Source organism: Ylistrum balloti, unplaced genomic scaffold (genome assembly GCF_031769215.1).
Source record: "Ylistrum balloti isolate Yb309-2 unplaced genomic scaffold, AGI_CSIRO_Ybal_v1 Utg371088, whole genome shotgun sequence".
NCBI lineage: Eukaryota > Metazoa > Mollusca > Bivalvia > Pectinida > Pectinidae > Ylistrum > Ylistrum balloti.
The window spans coordinates 497,951-523,311 of NW_026782600.1; the positions used below are offsets into that span (position 1 = coordinate 497,951).

General features: G+C 34.9%; 1 protein-coding gene across 3 annotated transcripts; it reads right to left on the bottom strand.

The window, feature by feature from the left end:
- LOC132560634 (lysosomal protective protein-like) lies at nucleotides 1–25,243 on the bottom strand. 3 transcript variants are annotated; one of them, XM_060225298.1, is made up of 13 exons: nucleotides 25,155–25,243; nucleotides 20,648–20,852; nucleotides 17,295–17,406; nucleotides 16,894–16,944; nucleotides 15,387–15,473; nucleotides 14,232–14,479; nucleotides 13,923–14,019; nucleotides 13,416–13,586; nucleotides 12,463–12,611; nucleotides 11,852–11,927; nucleotides 10,702–10,788; nucleotides 3,914–4,015; nucleotides 1–474 (listed from the first exon to the last, which is right to left on the bottom strand). In XM_060225298.1, exons 2-13 carry the CDS (start codon nucleotides 20,815–20,817, stop codon nucleotides 442–444), a joined length of 1,383 nt encoding a protein of 460 aa, XP_060081281.1. In that variant the 5' UTR covers nucleotides 20,818–20,852; nucleotides 25,155–25,243; the 3' UTR covers nucleotides 1–441. The 3 variants fall into 3 exon arrangements, 2 of the variants coding, with proteins under 2 accessions (XP_060081281.1, XP_060081280.1); XM_060225297.1 differs by having other exon boundaries at nucleotides 1–3,461; XR_009554665.1 differs by lacking the exons at nucleotides 1–474; nucleotides 3,914–4,015 and adding an exon at nucleotides 11,399–11,551 and having other exon boundaries at nucleotides 10,707–10,788.
- Nucleotides 25,244–25,361: the final 118 nt, after the last annotated feature.

Below are 25,361 nucleotides of genomic sequence, written 5' to 3' on the forward strand. Positions count from 1 at the left end.
TTTATATATTCATGAAAATGATTTATTTTATCTTAAAGCAAGCAATATCTATTCTTAGAGCAACTCATTTAACAATACCAAATAAGTTTATATAACACAATATTCTTATGCATATGAAGGAGTTATTTCTATCAGAATTACAAACTTGATATGATAGTTAATGGTTATCACCTTCATATTTCGAAACAGCTATCAAGATAAAGAAGTCTTATATTTTTTCTAATTTGCATAACACTGATACTTCCAAGGTTGTTTGAATGGACATACAGTGCAGTAAAATGGTTTCTGTGTATAGTACCAAATCCAAACTTTTTTTACTTCAGATTTCAAATTAAACAAAAATCTTTCTTTCTTACATTTGAACCATGAGCATGATTATGTTTTGGAGATAAATACATTCCTCGTGTTATATGTCAACTTTTCTCATAACTTGTTGGTTTTTCACCTGGCTACTTGTTTAAGTATACCCGTAATCTAAAAATACAAAAAAAAACCAAAATGGTAACAACAGTTGTAATACACAGCAAACACTTGATATTGTAAAGAAAAAACTCTTGACTTAGGAGTGGTGAGATGTGTTATAACTAAACAGAGTATATATTAACTGTAAGCACAGTTTTAAAACAAAACAAAGTTTGTATCAAATGTAAACATAGTTTTATAACAGAGTTTGTAAGACTTTAACTAAATCAAATGACTTTACCACTCTTAACTGGCTCTCATACTCACATCAACAAGAGATATGCCATGATTCACACAGAGATACATACACTGTTTATTGAGAAGCTTCACAAATAGGGTAAAAATAGGCTATAAAATGAGCTAATACTTGGTGTCATAAACCTAACCCATACATTAATGTATTTTGGGGTGAATTTAACACTGGGTGAACATGGAAGTTTAACCCTGAGTGAATATTTCCATGTCTATGGTACACACAACATCCAGCTAACAAGGAGATCTTATACACTAAACATATACAGATAGCAAACATTACATATCTAAATAAAAACATGTATACTTTAAGACAGAATGAAAATGGAGGAATGTTATATATCTTGTAAAAGTGTCAAAAATCCAAAATATTCTTCATAAGGAAATTCTAACGTGTCACTCCTTTAATCAAGTTCACATGTATCAGTAAGAAATGTTCATGTAGATAATGGAATTTTTAAAGTTACATCCCTTGATAAGTAATTATCTCTGATTTTGATGCTCTACAGTTCAACTCTTTAATATAGCAACATTTGTAAAGGGTAAAATAGGCAACAGACATAACATAGAGGATTTAATTGGCAAAAGATGTACCATCTGTAGAGGATTTAATTGGCAAAAGATGTACCATCTGTAGAGGATTTAATTGGCAAAAGATGTACCATCTGTAGAGGATTTAATTGGCAAAAGATGTACCATCTGTAGAGGATTTAATTGGCAAAGGATGTACCATCTGTAGAGGATTTAATTGGCAAATGATGTACCATCTGTAGAGGATTTAATTGGCAAAGGATGTACCATCTGTAGAGGATTTAATTGGCAAAGGATGTACCATCTGTAGAGGATTTAATTGGCAAAGGATGTACCATCTGTAGAGCACAGAGATGAGAAAATATATACCATGGATAAAGTACATGTTTTGGCGACAGTTATACCATCTGTAGAGCGCATGATTGGCAAAAGATAAACATGTATCCAAAAGTTGAACTTTGTAGTTATTGATTTTCTGTTAGCATTATTCTAATGACCAGTGTTACATAAATATTAGTAACTTCTGGTTGGCATCAGAAAAAAAAAAGTCAAGAAAAAATATAAGTAGAGAGCACATAGGAGACATCACGAATATGATATACAAACTTTTAAAGATTGATTTCAACATCATACACATCAAATGAATGCAGACTTCTCAACAGATAAAAAATAAATGCTCTGATAAAGGTGTCCAGTTGATTGTAAAAATAAACAGGCTATCTGGATACCTTCCCTAAAAGTCTTGGAATGAACTTGAAACTCCCATCTGATCCTCCCATTTAAATGGAACAGAACCAATGTTTCGAACTTTGCTCTTAATCCTGAACTGACTGGTCCCACATAATGGATCAGCCCTCCATCCAAGACTGACCAGTCCCTCACCCGAGACTGACCAGTCCCTCATCCTGAACAGACGAAGTCCCTCGCCTGAGACTGACCAGTCACTCATCCTGAACAGACCTGTCACTCATCCTGAGATTGACTAGTCACTCATCCTGAACAGACCAGTCCCTCAGCTGAGATTGACCAGTCACTCATCCTGAACAGACCAGTCACTCATCCTGAACAGACCTGTCACTCAGCTGAGATTGACCAGTCACTCATCCTGAACAGACCAGTCCCTCAGCTGAGATTGACCAGTCCTTCATCCAAGACTGACCAGTCACTCATCACGGACAGATCTATTTCAGCATGAGCTACAGTTCAATTTGTTAAAAATGGGGTTCTATGACTACAGCAATACTGTATTCATCTAGAACATACAGCATATTAGGGAATATTTCTTACATTTTTGTGTGTCATAAAATTAACACTAAGCCCATTCTTGATTCCATTCTGTGTTCCCTATACCAGTTGCTAACATATACAGAGTTGGGGCCTCAATTTGCCATCTGGCATGCACTTGATGAGCATGAAAGAAAAGTTGACATGTGGAGATCGTATTTACTTGGTTTGGTCATGAATAGGTAGATAATGACTTGTACCTGTGATTATAACCCTGAACACTGCTGATTAGGGCTAGTGTGAAGACAAGTGCATGTGTACTCAAAATAAATAAGGGATAAGTGGATAGGTAATGACAGCAAAACAAGCTAGAAGATGCACAAACATTAGGTTATTCTAAGTCGGTAATTGAGATAAGTACAAGTTTTGAAGAGAATACTTTCAAGTTTCAGACTTTATATCGTTGGTCTGACATGTTAGCTGAACATTCCAAGATCAATTTTTTGGTTCCCTGAGATGGATTTTGACAGAATTTTGGAGTGTGAACATTATGCAAGTAGAAGCTGTTTTTTTACCATTTTCAGCCCAAAAAGTACCGTTGCATATTACAGCACTGAAATGTGATAACACTGTCCTGCAATCAGCCCATCACGCAACTTTGTGTCAGAGGTCATGTACCGTCCCCTGGACTTATTGCAGGATAGATGTTTTAGAAGATTAACAAAGAAACGAACACCAAGTGACTTCAGATGGAAGGATTATAATGGGATCTCCGCCATATTTTCTAAGATCTAATTATCTGGAACCATGTATTCCTGGCCAAGAGAATAAAAATCTAAGCCAAGTCTTCTGTATGTCAAACTCATCTCAATTATGACAGCAGGATGAAGTGTGGACTTGTTCTGTTACTTTAATGGCTGGTCTTTTAGGTAACTTGAGAACATGAGTAAGGCTGCTCCTGGTTTGTCTGTGGGTACCATGTGTCCAGCTCCCTTTAAAACAATATCTCAGGCTGTTCACATCCATACTACAGGTTTTATTCACCAATATTCATCAAATGATTTACAATTATTTCTACTGTAAAGATTCTTCTTTTACCAAAAGCTTGCAGCAAATACAATTATTGTTTAAAGAAAGTCATGAAAATTGTTCATCTTTATCAATAGTACTTTGAGGATATCACTGTAGATCCACCAGTCTGAAGGGTTCTGCATATCAATCCACAATCTTATCTTTGTGAAGGTTGCATTCAGAGTCAGAACCCTTAAGACTATCCTTATCTTTTTCTCACAATATCCTTGAAAATGACAAAAACATAAACCCCTTAAAACATTGTTTATGGTACAAGATGATACCACACAACTAAGGAACTAAATTGATGATCATTTCAAAGGGAGGTAGTTTAATGCTGCCAAGGACAAAAGAATATGACAGATGGACTTACCTTTATGGTCACAAGAGAAATATTTTCCATCTGTTTGACAAATCCTGCAACCTGTTGATCAGTACCTTTCTTGATGTGCCACAGACTTCTCTCTGTTATAACCTGTAAATGAAATAGAAAAATCACTGACCCATATATCTGAATGATCATCGGTCAAGATGACCAAGGCTCCATAAAGATATGCTCACACACCCCGATCTTCTCATTTCCAAAGTGGTCAAGTGTCACTTTTGACCTTTTAACCATGATGACCACCAAAATCAAATCATGTGTAGAACTTGCATTTGTGTTTTAAAAGGCATAAATAAGAAGTATATCTGTTGAGGGTTTGATAAGACATCTTGTGGACATGGTTTGTGCTGGGGATGGATGGATGCAGCTGTACAGACAAAGCCATTAACATACGATCCCCCTTTACTGAAAGGGAGTAGGATAAAATATTCAGTTATCAGAAATAATTCTGCTTCATCACCTGTTAATGGAACAGAACCAGAGGCCACCAGACTTTACTGTTGAGTTCAATAAAGACTTTTTGTTGTGGTGAGGATGTTATATAAATTGTCTTGTTTACAAAGCAAGATATATAACTTAAAATACATTGTACATACAAATGCACATACAATATTGCAAATATGTAGGATGCATAACAATTGACTACCAAACCATGTCAATAATTCCAACAAAATTTAATTATTTCCAATGGAAATGTAACAAGATGAACACTGAAGTATTTTAACCTACATAAACAATAGTAAATTTAACCTCTTCAGGGAAAGTTGCAACTATCAACCCACACAAACAATTCTAACCACGATGTAGAATGAAACAAAGAATGTCAAAAATTTATTTATCCTGTATAAACTAAAAGTCTTTACTCCCTCTCTGGCCTTGGGGGAGACTTTGTTTACTTCCTCTCTGGCCTTGGGGGAGATGTTTTTACTCCTCTGGCCTTGGGGGAGGTTTTCAACCTGGAGGTCATGGATTCATACTGTGCATTAAGCACATGCAACTTAATACACTTTCATTCAAAAAGAAAATTTGATTTTAACATAATGTATCTGGGTCTTGAGACAATTTTTAAAATTTCGGTCAGATTTCTAAACGAAAGGGGACCATTCATTTAACAACTTTTGTCCATCTTGGGCTGGAATGTTCTTTCATGTGTAATAAATCAGTTTCACTTTCTGTTGGCGACTGTTAACACATCACTCTATATCAGTTTCACCTTCTGTTGGCGACTGTTAACACATCACTCTATATCACATGTAATAAATCAGTTTCACATCCTGTCCGAGACTGTTGAAAAACCATTCTACCACATGTAAAACATCAGTTGGAAAATGTTGACAAACCATTCTAACACATGTAAATCAATGTACTGAAAGTACTGGTATGCTAAGACCATTAAAAAATAAATTCTTTGTTATTAGCTTGCTATATACTGAAACCAACTATATGCAAGCAGTAAATCATTGCAGCCCATAAAAATGACCAGCAGGTATCAGAAATAACAAGCATAGTAGTATTACTTATGTAATACATGTCCCAAGTAGGCTCCAGGATGCAATGATAGGGAAGTTGTCCATTTCTTTGGATACATTGTAGGGAATGTTGATCTTGGACACCATATTATCACTTTAAAGACTGGGTATCTTATTGGTTTAAGACCATTAGTTAGACCATCATGCAAATAACATGCTACATACAAATATTGGGCAGCTTCATTTTCCAGATTGTTTGTAAATGACTGCATAAGAGTACCAACTTTCTAAAACAAACATGACTTGTCACCATAACTTAAAATAGAAGATGCCTATTCTTCCGGAAAACCTGGTCTTATTCTCCTTGTACTTTTTCAGGGAATCTTCAAGTAGATATTGTCTTTGTTCCAATTCTTCATGTTTATATATTCTTTGTTCTCTAAAACTTGTCGCAAGATATTTTATTCCTCTTGTGTTCTCATTTTTTAACATCCTTACAGTGACCTTGAACCTTGAAATTTGCAAGATGTGAATATCTTTTAGGTTGTGAAATTTGATAGAAAAACGAGGGTAATGCAGAGGAAAAACACCCCCATGCAACTATCCGTTTTTTGACTGTGACCTTGATCTTTGACATCTGACCCTGAATTTCTAAAGAAACCGACTTCTCCTCATAAGGGATACATGTTCCAAATTTGATTAAGGTATACTAACTGTCTTGGTCTCAATGTGTTTACAAGGTAATCATATAGTACTTATGCAAGTACTGTGACCTCTACATTCAATTCTCAAAATCATTACTATATCCTCTCCACATTGCCCAGGGATAACTGAAACTGTAATCCAAATGCTAACTAATACCCCCTACACCCACAGCCTTAGTTATCTCCCCATGGTGACCTTTTGCACAGAAACATCCTCTGAAACACAGCGGCATGTGCACATGTTCCCTAATATTCCTGCGAAGTTTTGTTGAAATTGGTCCACAGGTTTAGAAGTTGACCGACATGCAAAACCTGTCTATATTGACCAGTTGCCATGGCAATCAATATTTCGAGGGGAAAATGGTGCATGCACATCTACACATTGTCCCGAATATTACTGTAAAGTTTCATTGGAGTTGTCTAGACAAGATGTGTCTACAGACAGACAAACAGATGGATGGACAGATAGACAACTTGATTCAATTTACCCACCTTTTTGGTGGTATAAGAATGCACAAGAGTGCTTACAAATTCCATGTGGACAGACATCATGGGAAAATAATAATGATAATAATAAAAATAAAAACATGATAAAGATGCTTATATCTTGTTTTATTCAGTTTTTAGATACAGTATTCTTTCCATGCTTTGATCAGCAATGTAATCTTGTCATGTCAATATCCTAGTACAAGATTGCATACACAAAATTGTTGTAGGTAGATTTTTAAGATAAATAAAAAAAATACATGTCTAAGTTTAAATGAAGGTTTTAAACAGAAGTGGTATTATGTTCAGTATACAGTGATTTTGCTAGACAATTGTAAACTATAAACTTGGTATACATCGATCTTTTCTACACATTTGTAAACAACAAACTCAGTATGCGGTGATATTTTCTACAAAAAGTTTTTTTTTATATATTGTATACACTAAACACAGAAAAAAAATAAGTAAACCTTTCTATGTACACTACAAACTCAGTATACAGTGATCCTTTCTACACAAACATGGTATATCTAGTGAATCTTTCTACTCAAGTAAATTGAAGATTGTATACAAATTTACAACAAATGCAGTATACAATGATCTTTTCCACATTTTTTTAGTTTCCGCCATTTGTTGATTCTTCTTTTGTGATGGTAAATATATTGCCGCCTTTAGAGAGTACTGTGACCTTAAAAGGCAACATGGTTGTTAGCATCTCCTCAAGTGATTAATCATCTTCAACATCTAATTGGAGGTCAGAAAGAAGGACGTTTTTCTCCACCATAAGGTCCTCAAATCCATTGTTGGTCACAATGGCCAATTCCAAGTTAGAAGAATCAATAGAGATACCTTCTACCATTCCAGATTTCATTTCTTCAGGGACATCCACCTGCTGAAAGAGAGTAAGGGAAATAAATAACTATATTTCTTTATTGCTATGATTATGTGCAAGAAATATACACTTCTGTATAAGCTTATAGTCTTGAACTTCCCAATAGGAGTCTATATTAAATATACTGTAATTAATTACTTTGACGTTCAGGACTGTCAAATTATTAAGCGATGGACAGCTAAAAAATAATAATATCTTGACCATAGTCATACAGAGATTGAATCATAAAGTTAAATTCGTGTGATAAATCTGTGCAGTATGATAATTTATTTTGACGTTTGTATTTCAAAAATCATTATGACTTGAAAAGTAATGTGTAATTTAATTAATTACATTGGACCGTCATGTATTGGCAATGCCATTTTCATAATGTAATTGTAATTTAATTAATTACATCATCGTGTAATTGAACCCATGCCTGTTACAAACAGTAGCTGTCCTAACTGATCCTAAAATTAACTTTGGCTACGTCTATCACAAAATTAACTTTGGCTGTCTATTACAAATGCCACATTTTGGTACAGTAGAGGTATTTCAAAAATGTATGTCATTGTAACTGAAAGGACACAATTAATGGTTACTTAACCATAACTACAGTTCTGAACAAACCACTACAAAGCCTGGTTAACTGCACTAAGAAAATGTCCTCTCAATTAATCAATTTCATTGATTATTGACATCTTATTGTTGTACTTACGGCCACTTGAGTTTCTTAAAGTTTCAATTTGACTTTTAATAAGGCCCAAAGTGATAATACTGCAATGTCTTAATTAGCTCTCGAAGGGTATTGGTTAGACTATTTATCTCATTTCATTCCATTCACCACGAAAACTCTAAAACGCTAAAAAACAGTCGACAATTAATGACAAATATTGAGTCTAGAGCTGGGTAAAATTGATGAATCAAAAGTGTTGAACTGAAAGTGGACGCAGTTGACATAATACTAAAATTTCTGAGATACAGTACATACATTAAAAGTTCAATTGTACCAATTACACTTTACACATTCACACTGGGACCTTACACTTTACACATTCACACTGGGACCTTACACTTTACACATTCACGCTGGGACTTTACACATTCACACTGGGACCTTACACTTTACACATTCACACTGGGACCTTACACTTTACACATTCACACTGGGACCTTACACTTTACACATTCACACTGGGACCTTACACTTTACACATTCACGCTGGGACTTTACACATTCACACTGGGACCTTACACTTTACACATTCACGCTGGGACCTTACACTTTACACATTCACACTGGGACCTTACACTTTACACATTCACACTGGGACTTTACACATTCACACTGGGACCTTACACTTTACACATTCACGCTGGGACTTTACACATTCACACTAAGACCTTACACTTTACACATTCACGCTGGGACTTTACACATTCACACTGGGACCTTACACTTTGCTATGTTTATCCTAATCTTTATTAAAACACTTTCCGGGATTCAGATGTTAACTGACATCTTCATTATTCCCAATCTTCATATTGTAATCATTCACATGCATCACTCTTCAACAGAATCAACGAGACATCATGTCAGAAAGACAAAAACTAAATTTAAGCTAAAACTATATATATTCACTTCACATGTAAACCTTACAATTAGCATAGCTGTAGAGTTCCCGTACAATTTCATACCCTGGCATTGGGGTACTTATAAATTATCTCCGATCAGAAATTTGAAAGTGCTAGATCTACAATAGCGCGGACAGTGACCGATATTTTAAAGTAAAATCGATATATTACACAGATAGATTCCTAGATCTATTCACGGTAGCGTAAGTAGTACAGTACAAAATTACGGATAAGTTTTTTCTGGTTAATTTCCGATCTGTTGGGCCACTGACAGAAGTGACTGCGATGAGACCATTATGAAACGATCATTCAAAAATAAATCCATTTCAAAATACTGAAATACTTTACGGAAGAAACAAAAATGTGCTAGATGCTTACATAACATTTTTCAAATGCATACTGCTTCAAAGGAAAAGTCTTGAAAATATTTTGAAAAAAAAGTGCCATGGCGGCAGTGCCCAGCTTGCGCGTCGCCGTCGAGCCTAAATTCAATACACGCGAAGGCTCATTTCAAATGAATTGTTGCAAAAAATGCAATTGCTAGTTCAGTATAAGTATTGACATTAAATTCAGCTTATATATATATAGTGATACTTACCTACATAAGTTACCCGCCATCTTCTTTCTGCCGCCGTCTTCTTTCAGGGTCCAGCAGCACAGAGCACCCCGGCTGTTTCCGTCAAAATTTTATGCTACTCTAAATCATTCTTATTTTAGTTTCATTTTTATTTTCAACTACATATTTCAGTATTTTTAATAGTTTTCAACAGTATTAAACGGGAAATAAATTTTCTAAAAAGAAAAAGAGAAAGATATACAAATGTATATGACACCAACAATGCATCGCGTGAAAAAGAAAATTAAGCCGCCATATTGGCATCGCCTCGCAAAATTTACCACCATAAACGTGAGTCTTTGTCATTGTATTTACAAATTTTGATGTCTGATTATCATTAATAGAAGTAATGAAGAAAATGTTGATAAGGTTGTTTCATTTAATGACTAGCATCAGCAACTTGTAGGGGCGATAATCCAATTATTACAGTAATGTCCGGCAGATGGAGTAGGAGTAAACTTTCAATTTATGAACCAATGAAAACGAAGTGCTGATACTCGGCCTCAGGGGCGACAGCAACATGCTGAAGAGCATTCAAAATGCTCTTAGCATAAAAATTAGTTGGAAAATGTTGACAAACCACTCTACCACATGTAAGAAATCAGTTGGAAAATGTTGACAAAACATCAGTTTCACCTTCTGTCCAAGACTGGTGACAAACCATTCTACCACATGTAAGAAATCAGTTGGAAAATGTTGACAAACCATTCTACCACATGTAAAACATCAGTTTGGAAAATGTTGACAAACCATTCTACTACATGTAAAAAATTAGTTGGAAAATGTTGACAAAAACACTCTACCACATGTAAAACATCCGTTGGAAAATGTTGACAAACTATTCTACCACATGTAAAACATCAGTTGGAAAATGTTGACAAACCATTCTACTACATGTAAAAAATTAGTTGGAAAATGTTGACAAAACAACAGTTTCACCTTTTGTCCAAGACTGTTGACAAACCACTCTACCACATTTAAGAAATCAATTTTACCTTCTGTCCAAGACTGTTGACAAACCACTCGTCTCCTAGGAAGTTACATGCCATGTCCACATCTCCATTGTATACCATCACTCGTTTCTACAAAGAAAATTGTATCAATAAAAGAGACCATATACAGGAATTGGGAAAATATGATTAATTTGGTATTAATGGAAACTGCCATTTGTATTTGAAAAACAAATATTTGTCTATTTCTAAAACACTTCATGCTCGTTACTTGATATTCTATTTTAACTTACTAAATTTTCTACTTAATATACGGATTAAAAAGTGTCATATCTTATACCACAATCACACTGTATGAAAGATTTCAATTGAAACTGGGAAAATATGGGATTAACTTTCAATTAAGAACGGCTTATTTCTTAATTGTATTACTCTATTACAACCTGACATAACCCTTGTAGCTGCAGCAGCTTTAAGTATTTTAGCAATGCATGTCCAAATTACTAAAACTATATATATATTTCCTAGTGTTAGTAAGTTTTCCTTACAGATAAAGACAGAAGAATCCATTCAAACTCAACATTAATATAGAATTCTTTCTTTGTCTTTGTCTTCTAATTCAAATACAGATTTGTACTTGTTTTAAAAATTTCAATAATAATAAGATATAAAACAATAATTATTCTAAATTAAAGAAGTACTGAATTTGTAAATGAAGTCATTCAAGCACATTGTTTCATACCTCAGAGAGTGGCAAGAGGTGTGTCTGATCACTCAGAGTAGCGAGAGGTGTGCCCGATCACTCAGAGAGCGGCGATTGGCGTGCCCGATCGCTCAGAGAGTGGCGAGAGGCGTGCCCGATCGCTCAGAGAGCAGCTAGAGGCGTGCCCGATCACTGTGAAAGAACTTCACAACTATTTGAAAGAACTTCACAACCTGCACACAGGTTTCAAGGTTTCTTATTGTGCTAACATTGTTCAAACATCATGCCCATCATGTGCAGTCATCGTGCACACATTGATGTGTAAGATTGTTCAAACTCACAACATTCTGTTATATGTTATATTTTCAAATAGAAACAGCATTCAATTTTATTCAATGTGATGTGAAATCACACAGACCATATGTTCTCAATAGATCATACAACAATCAAATAATGAAGTTATATGCTTTATACGAAGACGAAAAATCCTACCTTGCGTGACAGGACTTTGAGGTATTGTTCCTTCATAGAGTTGTAGAGAGTCTTATACAACAAACTGACTGTAGAACTGTAATAGGAAAAGTAGATCTGCATAGAGACATATCTGAAACTGACTGTAGAACTGTACTAGGAAAAGTAGATCTGCATAGAGACATATCTGAAACTGACTGTAGAACTGTACTAGGAAGAGCAGATCTGCATAGAGACATATCTGAAACTGACTGTAGAACTGTACTAGTGACAATTAGGCCCATAGACCTAAATGGTCACCTGAGTTGAATTTCTGTTTTTAACAACTGCCTTATTTAATTTCATTGCTTACATACTGAATGAATTGTGAAGTAAGTTGTCCTTCAATAAACGTACAATTGTAGGCTGACTTTGATGCAGCTCTTGTCTTTTTCCTTCCATGGATATTGATATGAGAGATATCCACTTTTCACAGATTCACAGATTTCACTTTTGTGCCTTACTTACTATCAAGTTCTGAATGTTAGAATTATAACCAAGCTTCAAATAGGTAGTGTTAACAATGACAACATGTTAATATGTAAGTACTGTGTGTAACTATGCTGATTTTAACAATCACCATGACAACTTACCTACATATATCCCATTTCTGGACCTGCTCTGGTATGTGTAGGACTTTCCTCACCTCTGCAGAATTCATGTACTTCACAACATTGTCATAGTTCAGACATGGAGGGGTCATTCTCACATTATTTTCAATGTCATAATTTTCTTGTAGAAACTAAAATCAAATAATTTATAACAACATTAAACTGGAACCTGCTCAACTAAGAACTCTTTATTACAAATTCTAAATTAATGTTGACTTAACGTTTATTTTCATAGGATGAGTTTCATGACCTAATCCCAAATATACTCATGATTTTCAAAGTTGTTGCCATGACACTCATTTGGATGCTAGTTCAAATATGGCCGCCATTTTTCCTGTTGAGACAGATGACTGGCTCAAACATTATGATGATGATAATGTTGATAAATATGATAACAGTAGGTAAAACTTTGTCTTGTATCAAAACCAAAGTCAAAATTCACCATCTAAACTCCAGAACATACATAAAAACAAGCGTACTACCCGACCCCTTTGCCCCTATTGGCATCATCTATAACATTTCATAAATGGTTTTACATCAAGTGCTTTCCATCAAAGTTCAAAGTTAAGCTCATTCATTGCTGGAGAGAGAATCATACACCAGGAAGAACAGGATATTGACAGGAAATTTTTTGTACCCATCTTCCCCTATTCTTTTTCAGCACACTTATAAATTTCTGCAAAACTAGTTATCATTAAAATGATTTTCAAGTTACCTGGTACACTGATCAGAATTTCAGATGATGTTCGTAATCATACAAAAATAAAAGTTTAGAATGGTGACAGTGTCTATTTTACATACAAAACCAGGCTTGTTCTTTGATGACGATGATGATGGCGACGATGACGACACTAATGACGGTGATGATGACGACAATGATGACTGTGACGATGACGACAATGATGCATCAATCTAGTTTACCTGCATGCACCTACCTTCGCTTGTTTCTGTACTGGTGAAAAGAATGTGAATGGCCAGTTGATGTGAGTACATGTAACTTTTTTGCCGGAGTCGTCCCACGAAAGACCATTTTGCCCCTCACAGGGAGCATACAGGTTGTATTCGTTGAGGCCACTGCTGTATACAATATTCAACACACCTTCGACCTACAATCATGTCACATATGAAGTCAAACTTGTCTATAAAAGCCACTAAAAGGAGCAAATTGCTGTGACCCTAACAGACAGGTAGCCTTTGTTTAGAGGGCCAATTGTGAATTATATTTCATCAGGAACCAAACATGAGGTCTTTATAGACAGATGATCTTTAAATAGATGTAACCTTTCTGGAAGAATAGGTTTTATAGGAGTAACAAGCTTAAAGGCTGGGTAGGCTTTTATTCACTAATTGTTTATTTTTCATGTATTTTTTCTGCAAAATGACTGGATCTGCCACAGGCTGGTATGAGAGTAACTCCAATGTTTGTGTTAGATGGTACTTACAAGCTGCTCACAGCCTAGGCTTTTCTTAGCATTAGCCAGAAATGAGCACCGAGTGATATTTCCTCCGCAGCAGAACTCTGTCATGTCCGCCCACACTCTATACAACAAAAAAATCATTCCAGAGCTAAGATCAGCTAGAATCCTATCTCATTGCCTTTTATCTACACAAACTTTTAGAACTGGAGCAATATTAATTAGAATTTAATTTCCAGGATTTTGATATTACAATTCAAGGTCTAGTAGTGTGGGTAAAACACGGAAATTTACTTGTTTATCAAGATTTAAAAGTGAATTTAAGAACAAGCATACTTGTCTCCTATCAGTCCATGATAGTATTCGAAGTATATTAACGAGTCTGTATTCATTTCCGCGTCACTAAGTCCATTGCCGACAACAAAGCCTTGAAAGTTGAAACTAGAATCATCCACAAGTCTGGCTGATAGTGTGGGAACATAAATTCCTCCATAACTCTCTCCAGTGACAAAGAATTCATTAGCCTTGTACTCCGGAAATTTCGAAAAGAACTGTTTTAAAGCGAGGTGATTATCCTCAGCTACCTGAAATTAGTGACATCAACTTCAAACAGTCTTTTAAATTCATACATCTATTAAAAATATCAACACTATTTCAACACACTGTTTTAACTGAACTGTTTTTGAGGGACTTATCAGTACTAATAGCAATAAAGATAATATGTAGATGGAGCCAATGAATGAGTGTTCTATTTAACGACCATCTCACAGTGCCATCAAACTGATGGACCTAAAATACAAGAAACTTGACCCAGATCTTAACCACAAAAGGTCACACTATATTGACAATGAGTTAAGCAGTAAATACCTATAGACATTTGCCTGTCTTGATCAGAGGACACAACCCCTAACATTATCAATAAAAGCACACCATTAGTAATATCACACGTTCAACTTAAGTGCCAAAAATATGGTGGCAGTATAATTGAACAACAGCATGATGAAATCTTACAATTCTTTTTTTTTTAATTAATGGAAGCAATCAGATAACTGTTTGTATGTTTAATTAGGAAAAATTAATTTACACCATCTGTATTGACAAATAAAAACTATGTATTTTTAACAAGGATAGTACTAAGTTGACAAAAATCTAGAGATCTGAATCTCAGTATCAAGCCAGTTTCAAACAGTCTCATATGAAGTGAAACCAAGATTAAGATACGTTTTATCATATAACTCAGATAGGCTACATTTTGACAGGTTTTAATGTAAAAATGCGAAGGACAAAACCAAACACAGACATCCATTATGTTGCACCATTATCTTTTCCTGATGTAACGTCATTGTCAATGTTATGACATTATAATCAATTTCTTCATCACAAAGCCAATGGAAAACACTCCTTAGTGTATTACAGTAGTGACATATGCACAAAAATATTACCTGGGTGAATTAACTGGATAACAATCAGATCACATGATCAATATTTTACCTGGTCATCATCAGTCCGGTAATCTTTGCTGGGCGAATAAGAATAGCCTACACCTGCTGGAGCCTCCAGGTAAATCATGTTTGCTACCTGTAATTTAGAACAGCAGTTAACGTACAGCATTTAATCGGTACATATAAAGGAAATAATTAAAAAAAGAAAAAACAGGCCTCAAATTTAACATTTTTTGTCACTTGCTAAAATTCGAGGCCTGACAAAACGAAATTGTGTAACACAGAATTACAAATGTATGAGTAAGTGTGGGCCTAAGTCATTCAAATACTTACAAAGAACTTCAAACTACGAGCTTTCCCTTAACAAAGTCTGAGTCTTTTCTGTTCATGTTTGAACTGGTGACGGCATCCTTGTGTCTATACACATCGTCATGACAATTCATTTTAAGATGTACTCATGTGTACCAGACAGTAGGACCAGATCAAATAAGTACTAGACAGTAGGACCAGATCAAATAAGTACCAGACAGTAGGACCAGATCAAATAAGTACCAGACAGTAGGACCAGATCAAATAAGTACCAGAGAGTAGGACCAGATCAAATAAGGACAGTAGGACCAGATCAAATAAGTACCAGAGTAGGACCAGATCAAATAAGTACCAGACAGTAGGACCAGATCAAATAAGTACCAGACAGTAGGACCAGATCAAATAAGTACCAGAGAGTAGGACCAGATCAAATAAGTACCAGAGAGTAGGACCAGACAGTAGGACCAGATCAAATAAGTACCAGAGAGTAGGACCAGACAGTAGGACCAGATCAAATAAGTACCAGAGAGTAGGACCAGACAGTAGGACCAGATCAAATAAGTACCAGACAGTAGGACCAGACAGTAGGACCAGATCAAATAAGTACCAGACAGTAGGACCAGACAGTAGGACCAGATCAAATAAGTACCAGAGAGTAGGACCAGACAGTAGGACCAGATCAAATAAGTACCAGACAGTAGGACCAGACAGTAGGACCAGATCAAATAAGTACCAGACAGTAGGACCAGACAGTAGGACCAGATCAAATAAGTACCAGACAGTAGGACCAGATCAAATAAGTACCAGACAGTAGGACCAGATCAAATAAGTACCAGACAGTAGGACCAGACAGTAGGACCAGATCAAATAAGTACCAGACAGTAGGACCAGATCAAATAAGTACCAGACAGTAGGACCAGATCAAATAAGTACCAGACAGTAGGACCAGACAGTAGGACCAGATCAAATAAGTACCAGACACAAGGACCAGACAGTAGGACCAGATCAAATAAGTACCAGACAGTAGGACCAGACAGTAGGACCAGATCAAATAAGTACCAGACAGTAGGACCAGATCAAATAAGTACCAGACAGTAGGACCAGACAGTAGGACCAGATCAAATAAGTACCAGACAGTAGGACCAGACAGTAGGACCAGATCAAATAACAACACAGTGTATTATATAACTAATGAAACAAATAAAATAGAGTGTAGTTTATATGTGGATACAAAAAGCCCAACATACAGTGTTCCAGCTGTACATGTTGTAATCCACAGTTTCTCCATCGGAATTAATCTGAAACAAATTATAAATATATATCATTATATATACCTAATTAATACAGCGATAAACCATAATAATAAACCCACCCATTTTTCTACAGAAATACAAACCCATTTCATTTCATTGTCTTGTATTATCACCATTCCCCTCTTTGAATCTAAGGTTTTTATAATCCTGTAATGTGACCATTAGTGCTATCCTTCTTTGAATAAAACAATGTGTGTTGGCCCGTTGATCAAACTTGCATATAAAATAAAACCTTTAAACAAATATAAACTTAATTCCAAGAAATGCTTACAATTTCAATAATGCTTCATATCATCGACTTTTCACATAAAATAAAATGATTCAATTATGTATACCCTGAATGGCCCATGTTCGCTGAGCAAGCCAAGATCAGAACTACAACCAGGTCCACCATTCATCCACAGGACAACAGGGTCAGTCTTAGGATTGTTCTGGGATTCTAAAAACCTACAATAATGGTCACAAATAAATATTTCTCAGTTCTATAGTCTGATACAGTTTTAGAAATTGTCTCTACCTAGTAATATCATGTGTTAAAGTCTAAGTAGGAGAAACGTTCACAAAAAAATCAAATACCACCAGAAACTTGTAGCAATCTCACTTGGAAACTTTATAAACATATGGAAGTATATCTATAAGAGGAATACATCAGATTTAAATCACAACAGAAAAATAAATTCTTTTCATTTCAACAGATTAGGTAAGATATTCATTTTGATTTAAGCAATAATATTGTAATGATAGTATAAATATGACATGTTTTACATCCCTTCTCTGCCTATAAAGGGAAAGCACATTATATTGGTACCAGTAGAGGAATCCCTCCCATTAATGGACTGTATATTGTATTGGTTACCAGTAGAGGAATCCCTCCCATTAATGGACTGTACATTATATTGGTTACCAGTAGAGGAATCCCCAACCCAAATAATGGACTGTATATTGTATTGATTACCATACATTAAGGATAATTACCCTCCCATTAATGAACTGTACATTATATTGGTTACCAGTAGAGGAATCCCCAACCCAAATAATGGACTGTATATTGTATTGATTACCAGTAGAGGAATCCCTCCCATTAATGAACTGTACATTATATTGATTACCAGTAGAGGAATCCCTCCCATTAATGCACTGTACATTATATTGGTTACCAGTAGAGGAATCCCTCCCATTAATGGACTGTACATTATATTAGTTACCAGTAGAGGAATCCCTCCCATTAATGGACTGTACATTTTATTGGTACCAGTACAGGAATCCCTCCCATTAATGGACTGTACATTATATTGGTTACCAGTAGAGGAATCCCTCCCATTAATGCACTGTACATTGTATTGGTTACCAAGATCCCATTAATGGACTGAACTCCCTCCCATTAAGGTGTACCATTATATTGGTTACCAACAGGTTACCAGGAATCCCTCCCATTAATGGACTGTACATACCAGTAGAGTCCCTCCCATTAATGGACTGTACATTATATTGGTTTACTGTACAGTAATGAGGAATCCCTCCCATTAATGGACTGTAATATTCTGTATTGGTTTAGAGCAATCCCTTACCAGTAGAGAATCCCTCCCATTAATGCACTGTACATTGTATTGGTTACCAGTAGAGCAATCCCTCCCATTAATGGACTGTACATTATATTTGTTACCAGTAGAGCAATCCCTCCCATTAATGGACTGTACATTATATTGGTTACCAGTAGAGGAATCCCTCCCATTAATGGACTGTATATTGTACAATCTCATTAATGAACTGTACAATATTTTACCAGTAGAGGAATCCCTCCCATTAATGGACTGTATATTTTATTAAGAGGTACCAGATTATAAATCACAACAGGAATCCCTCCCATTAATGGACTGTACATTTTATTGGTTCACAACAGTATTATTGGGTAAGAATCCCATTAATCATTTTGTATTAATGGACTGTATATTATATTGGTTACCAGTAGAGGAATCCCTCCCATTAATGCACTGTACATTATATTGGTTACCAGTAGAGAATCCCATTAATGGACTGTACATTATATTCTCTCCCATTAATGGACTGTACATTATATTGGTTACCAGTAGAGGAATCCCTCCCATTAATGCACTGTACATTGTATTGGTTACCAGTAGAGCAATCCCTCCCATTAATGGACTGTACATTATATTGGTACCAGTACAGGAATCCCTCCCATTAATGGGTAGAATCCCTCCCATTAATGGACTGTACATTATATTGGTTACCAGTAGAGGAATCCCTCCCATTAATGGACTGTATATTGTATTGGTTACCAGTAGAGGAATCCCTCCCATTAATGGACTGTACATTGTATTGGTACCAGTAGAGGAATCCCTCCCATTAATGGACTGTATATTGTATTGGTTACCAGTAGAGGAATCCCTCCCATTAATGGACTGTACATTATATTGGTTACCAGTAGAGGAATCCCTCCCATTAATGGACTGTACATTATATTGGTTACCAGTAGAGGAATCCCTCCCATTAATGGACTGTACATTATATTGGTTACCAGTAGAGGAATCCCTCCCATTAATGGACTGTACATTATATTGGTTACCAGTAGAGGAATCCCTCCCATTAATGGACTGTACATTATATTGGTTACCAGTAGAGGAATCCCTCCCATTAATGGACTGTACATTATATTGGTTACCAGTAGAGGAATCCCTCCCATTAATGGACTGTACATTATATTGGTTACCAGTAGAGGAATCCCTCCCATTAATGGACTGTACATTATATTGGTTACCAGTAGAGGAATCCCTCCCATTAATGGACTGTACATTATATTGGTTACCAGTAGAGGAATCCCTCCCATTAATGGACTGTATATTGTATTGGTTACCAGTAGAGGAATCCCTCCCATTAATGGACTGTACATTATATTGGTTACCAGTAGAGGAATCCCTCCCATTAATGCACTGTACATTGTATTGGTTACCAGTAGAGGAATCCCTCCCATTAATGGACTGTACATTATATTTGTTACCAGTAGAGGAATCCCTCCCATTAATGGACTGTACATTATATTGGTTACCAGTGCAGGAATCCCTCCCATTAATGGACTGTACATTATATTGGTTACCAGTAGAGGAATCCCTCCCATTAATGGACTGTACATTATATTGTTTACCAGTAGAGGAATCCCTCCCATTAATGGACTGTACATTATATTGGTTACCAGTAGAGGAATCCCTCCCATTAATGGACTGTACATTATATTGGTTACCAGTAGAGGAATCCCTCCCATTAATGGACTGTACATTATATTGGTTACCAGTAGAGGAATCCCTCCCATTAATGCACTGTACATTATATTTGTTACCAGTAGAGGAATCCCTCCCATTAATGGACTGTATATTGTATTGGTTACCAGTAGAGGAATCCCCCCCATTAATGCACTGTATATTGTATTGGTTACCAGTGCAGGAATCCCTCCCATTAATGCACTGTATATTGTATTGGTTACCAGTAGAGGAATCCCCCCCATTAATGGACTGTACATTATATTGGTTACCAGTGCAGGAATCCCTCCCATTAATGCACTGTATATTGTATTGGTTACCAGTAGAGGAATCCCTCCCATTAATGGACTGTACATTGTATTGGTCACCAGTAGAGAAATCCCTCCCATTAATGGACTGTATATTATATTGGTTACCAGTAGTGAAGTTTTTTGTCGCCCGTGGCATTAAGATATCCAGAATACTGTTTCCATGATGGCTGCTTCTGCAATCCTGGCATTAACAGAATCTCATCCTCTGCAGGCGCAGAGTTGACAGGTGACACAATAAGACAGGAGATGAGGAGAAGGGACAGAATCCCCATCATGTTGGTAGTTGAGGATATCAGGAGTTTGTTTTGTACTGTAAAGAGAACAAACCAAAGTTTCTGCTAATATTGGGGATATCTTTTCTAGCGTAATAGCACACTGTAAAGACAAAGTTATAATTTGAATGAAGTAAGAAAGATACATAGACTTTAGGCAGCATATCCTTCCACACTAGAGTGGGGAAACGTTTTCATATACATCTTCTGAGTAACAATATTATGACAAAAACTTTTTTTTTTATATAATTCATGAATATATACATCAGAATAAAATTGATCAATTTTGATCAACAGACACACGAAATGTTAAAAGGACATTGATGTGCCATCATCAGCAAATAAAAATTAAGATAAATATATCATGCTAGAAAATGTCAGTAATTAACAGGCACCTCTCATATGTGTTGTATTAATTTCACTTGATCATTTAAGCAGTACTCTTTTGGAAATATAGCCCTTTTTTATTTCAAGTTAAATATACATGTCTGTACAATGGTAATAATATAATTTCCAACACACTCTTTCTCCTTAAACTGTCACTCTCCTATCGTATTAATCTTCCTTTTTTTCCCCTTTCAATTGTCACTCTTTTTTTCTGCTTTCAGCTCTTTCAATTTCGAAAGTTCTCTTTAAAACTTCCCCTAAGTATCGATGTCTTACACTTTTCTGCAATGCATCAATCATTAAAACACTTTCTTGCCTTACACATTTTAGAATGTGTTTTAACAAGTCATTCATCTCATAATCAACATCAAATTTTATTTTCTTTTTTTCTTTCCATATCTGTCACTTTATAATAAAAACAAACAAATTTATTATCCATGATTCAATTGTCTTCCAAATATTTTTAATTCTACAATATGTGTAGAATTGGTTTTGAGTTTCATCATGTAAATGACAAAATGTACATAATCCACGAGACATTTTCATTTTCAATAATTTTGCCTCAGCAGAAAAGATATTATGCAAACATTACCATTGGAAATTGCTTCATTTCCTATTTGTTATAGACCTACTTAACGAAATCCAAATCTTTACCCAATTTATGTCATCTCGATATACTGTATCCCAGGTATTTTGTGATTTGGGATAATAGTTTGTATCCAAAACTAATACTTTTAAAGTTTCATTTGTTAGCTTTGTTGGTTGCATTACTTCATTGTTTTATTTGTTTTAATATATAATTCTTCTGTTACAGCTATTGGTTCCGTTATTGGTATTTCTTGATTTCTTGATTTAAGCTCTTGTATCCAATTGCAACATGACGAAATTGCTTTCTTTACAATGGAGAATTCTGATATCCAGTTATGCTTAGATAACAATTTCTCCCATAATTCTTGTGAATTAATAAAATCCTTTCTTCCTTCACTCCATATATCTTTTATTTTTGTTATATTTGATTTAGTCCAATTTTTAAAGAAAACATGATTTTTTTTCTGAATGTGATATTGGTGTTTCCAAATATCCTTTGAGTGAGTATTTTGTTTTTTGTCTTAACTGGATGGTGTTTTAACATGACCTGCCAACATTTGAGAGAGACCTTATAAAACTGTGGAATACGATTCAATGCTAATGATTTCGTAGTACTACATTTACATATAAAGAGCTCCTATGAGAAGGTAGAATCATATCTTTTAAGCCAATATTTCCTTAATGCATTCCAACACTGAACTTCGAATGAATTATCTTGTATAGATTTTTGATACCTTTAAATATTTCCATTAAATCTTGATCAATCATATTTAGCCCTCCAAGATCAATGTCTCTATAACAGCTTTCTTTCTTTATTTTATATTTCTGTGGTAAACTTGATATATCATAATTAATTAAAGTAAGTATTGATGACTTTATTATCAGAATTTTACCTCTAAGTGTAAGATATCAATTTTTCCAGATTTGTATGGTTGCTTCAATCTTTTTAATCATTTTCCCCCAAATTTCATCAAAGTTTATTCCATAACCATGTATTATTCCAAGAACCTTAACCCTTTCTACCAAACAAATTTCCTTAAATTTAGGTCTTTGTTTCCATGTTCCTATGTCCATACCTTTAGTTTTTTTCTTATTTATTTTGGCACCAGATGCTTTTTCATATTGGTGTAAAACACTAAAAATTATTGGCATAGAATTTTCATCCGCTGCAAATAGCTGCGAATCATCAGCAAACATATTAATTTTGGCTTCATGTTTTTCATTGTTACTAAATGGTACCTGGTATCTCAATTCCTTTTATTGAAGCATTTTTCCTAATAGAACATGTCATGGGTTCAGCAGGTGCTATTGGGCACCCCTGTTTTACTGAACGAGAAAGCTTGAAGGGTTTTGAAATGAAACCATTTGTAAGTATATGACTAGACGAATGTATGTATGTCATGTTAATCCATTCAATAAATTGTGTACCAAATCCAAATTTTTTAAGACACATTTCCACCTATTCCCATTCAACTCGATCGAATGCTTTTTGCTGATCTAAGAAAATAATGCTTCCACCTTTGTTTTCTGTATTTGAGTATTCAATAATATCTTGGATTAAATGAATACCATCTTCTATGTTTCTTCCCTGTACAAATCCCTTTTGGTCGCTATGAATTATTTTTTGGTAGTTCGTTTTTAATACGTTCTGCAATAATGTTTGTTATAATTTTATAGTCTGTGTTCAAGAGAGTGATTGGTCACCATTTTTTTATATCCTCCCTTTCCCCCTTTTTATAAAAAAGAGTTATCAAACACTTATATTGAGATGGGCATAGCTCTCTAGTTCCAAATACATTTATAACAATATTTATAAACTGATACTTTATCAAATTCCAGTAAGTCTGATAAAACTCAGCAATAATACCATCAATGTCTGGTGATCGATCGGCTTTCAAATGTTTAACAGACAAATAAATTTCATTTTCAGTAGGCAGTTTCTCAAGGTTATTTTTAACGTCGTTTGTAATTGATACATTTACATTTTGTAGTAAGATATTTGCTTCATCAACATCTATCCCTTCAGTCGTGAAGAGATTACTGTAAAACTTCACTTGTTCCTTAAGAATATCAGTTATATTATTTTTATAGTCGCCATCTTCACATTTAATCGAAGTCCACTGTTTGTTTAGTACTCTACACTTCTCAAGACCTAGGAAATAAGCAGTAGATTTCTCACCTTCCTAATACCATTTTATTCTACTTCTTACCTTTGCAGCGTTTGTCCTCTGTTCATAGTATGAACTTATTGGATTTTCTAAATGTTGAATTATCTCATAATTAGCATTACCATTTTTTAATTCATTTTCAAGCTGTTGAATATTTTTATATTTAGCGTTAAGTAAGTTACTTACAAACATAGTGATATCTGTTATTTTTGTTTTAGTAATCTCTCGCCACTCTTACAAACATAGTGATATCTGTTATTTTTGTTTTGGTAATCTCTCACCACTCTTACAAACATGGTGATATCTGTTATTTTTGTTTTGGTAATCTCTCACCACTCTTTTACTAAAATAAATTTATTTATTTTGTTTTTCCATTCATTATAAAAAATTTTTAAATATGTCTCTAAATATGTCAGATTTGATACCATTTCTGATCTTCTTCCAGTACCCTTGGCCTCTGTTAACTTTAGACATGTTAATTGTTATACAAGGCATGCCATAATGGTCATCTTTTGTAAAGGGACTTAACTCTATACTAGTTTTAGTAACTTTACTGTCTAAAGAGGAAGAAATTAAAAAATTGTCTATTCTCGATTGTTTATTACTTCTCCTAAATGTGAAGCGTATTTTGTCGAAGTTTCTCCTTCTCCAAACATCCTCTAATTGTAGTGATTGAATTACATGATTGAGTTCTAACTTCCTGTCCTCTACCCCATCTGATGTACAGTTATTTCTGTCTAAATCCTTATTAAGAACACAATTAAAATCTCCGCCTATGATAATGAAACTATTTCTATATCTTTCACTTGACAGTTTCTGTTTAATTGTATTAAAATGTTTGTTTACTTTTAGTATCATTGGGGGCATATATGTTGTATAATGTTATGTTGGAATTCTCAAGCTCAAAGGAAAGGATATATCTACCATCTTCATCAGTTTCACTAAATACTTGATTTTACTTTAAACCCCGTTTGAATAATGTTACAACCCCTCTAGAAGAAGAGGAACCTCTTGAGAAAAAATAGTTACCGCTTCGAATAATCAATAAGTTAATCAATTGCAGGGTCATTTGAAATAGGATACATATAAAGTTATTTTAAACGTTTGCAATAGCGTAGCTAGCAAAAACTGATTGTTATGGGGCTCGAACTAATACGCTTGCACGTGACAGTAAATGTATTGTTGCAAAACACTTACATGTAAATAATTCAGCTCCGTTCCTTAAACGATCTCTGTCTCTAACTCTTGTGTAATAACCTCACATGACCTGGTAACATAAATGGGGAACCCCCTATCGGCACATGACTACGATGCCCATCTCACCTGACTAACAGACAATTTCTTATCTCTAATCTTAAAGAGTTCCTCTTCGCATTTTTCACGTTATTTCATTGATGAAGTCTT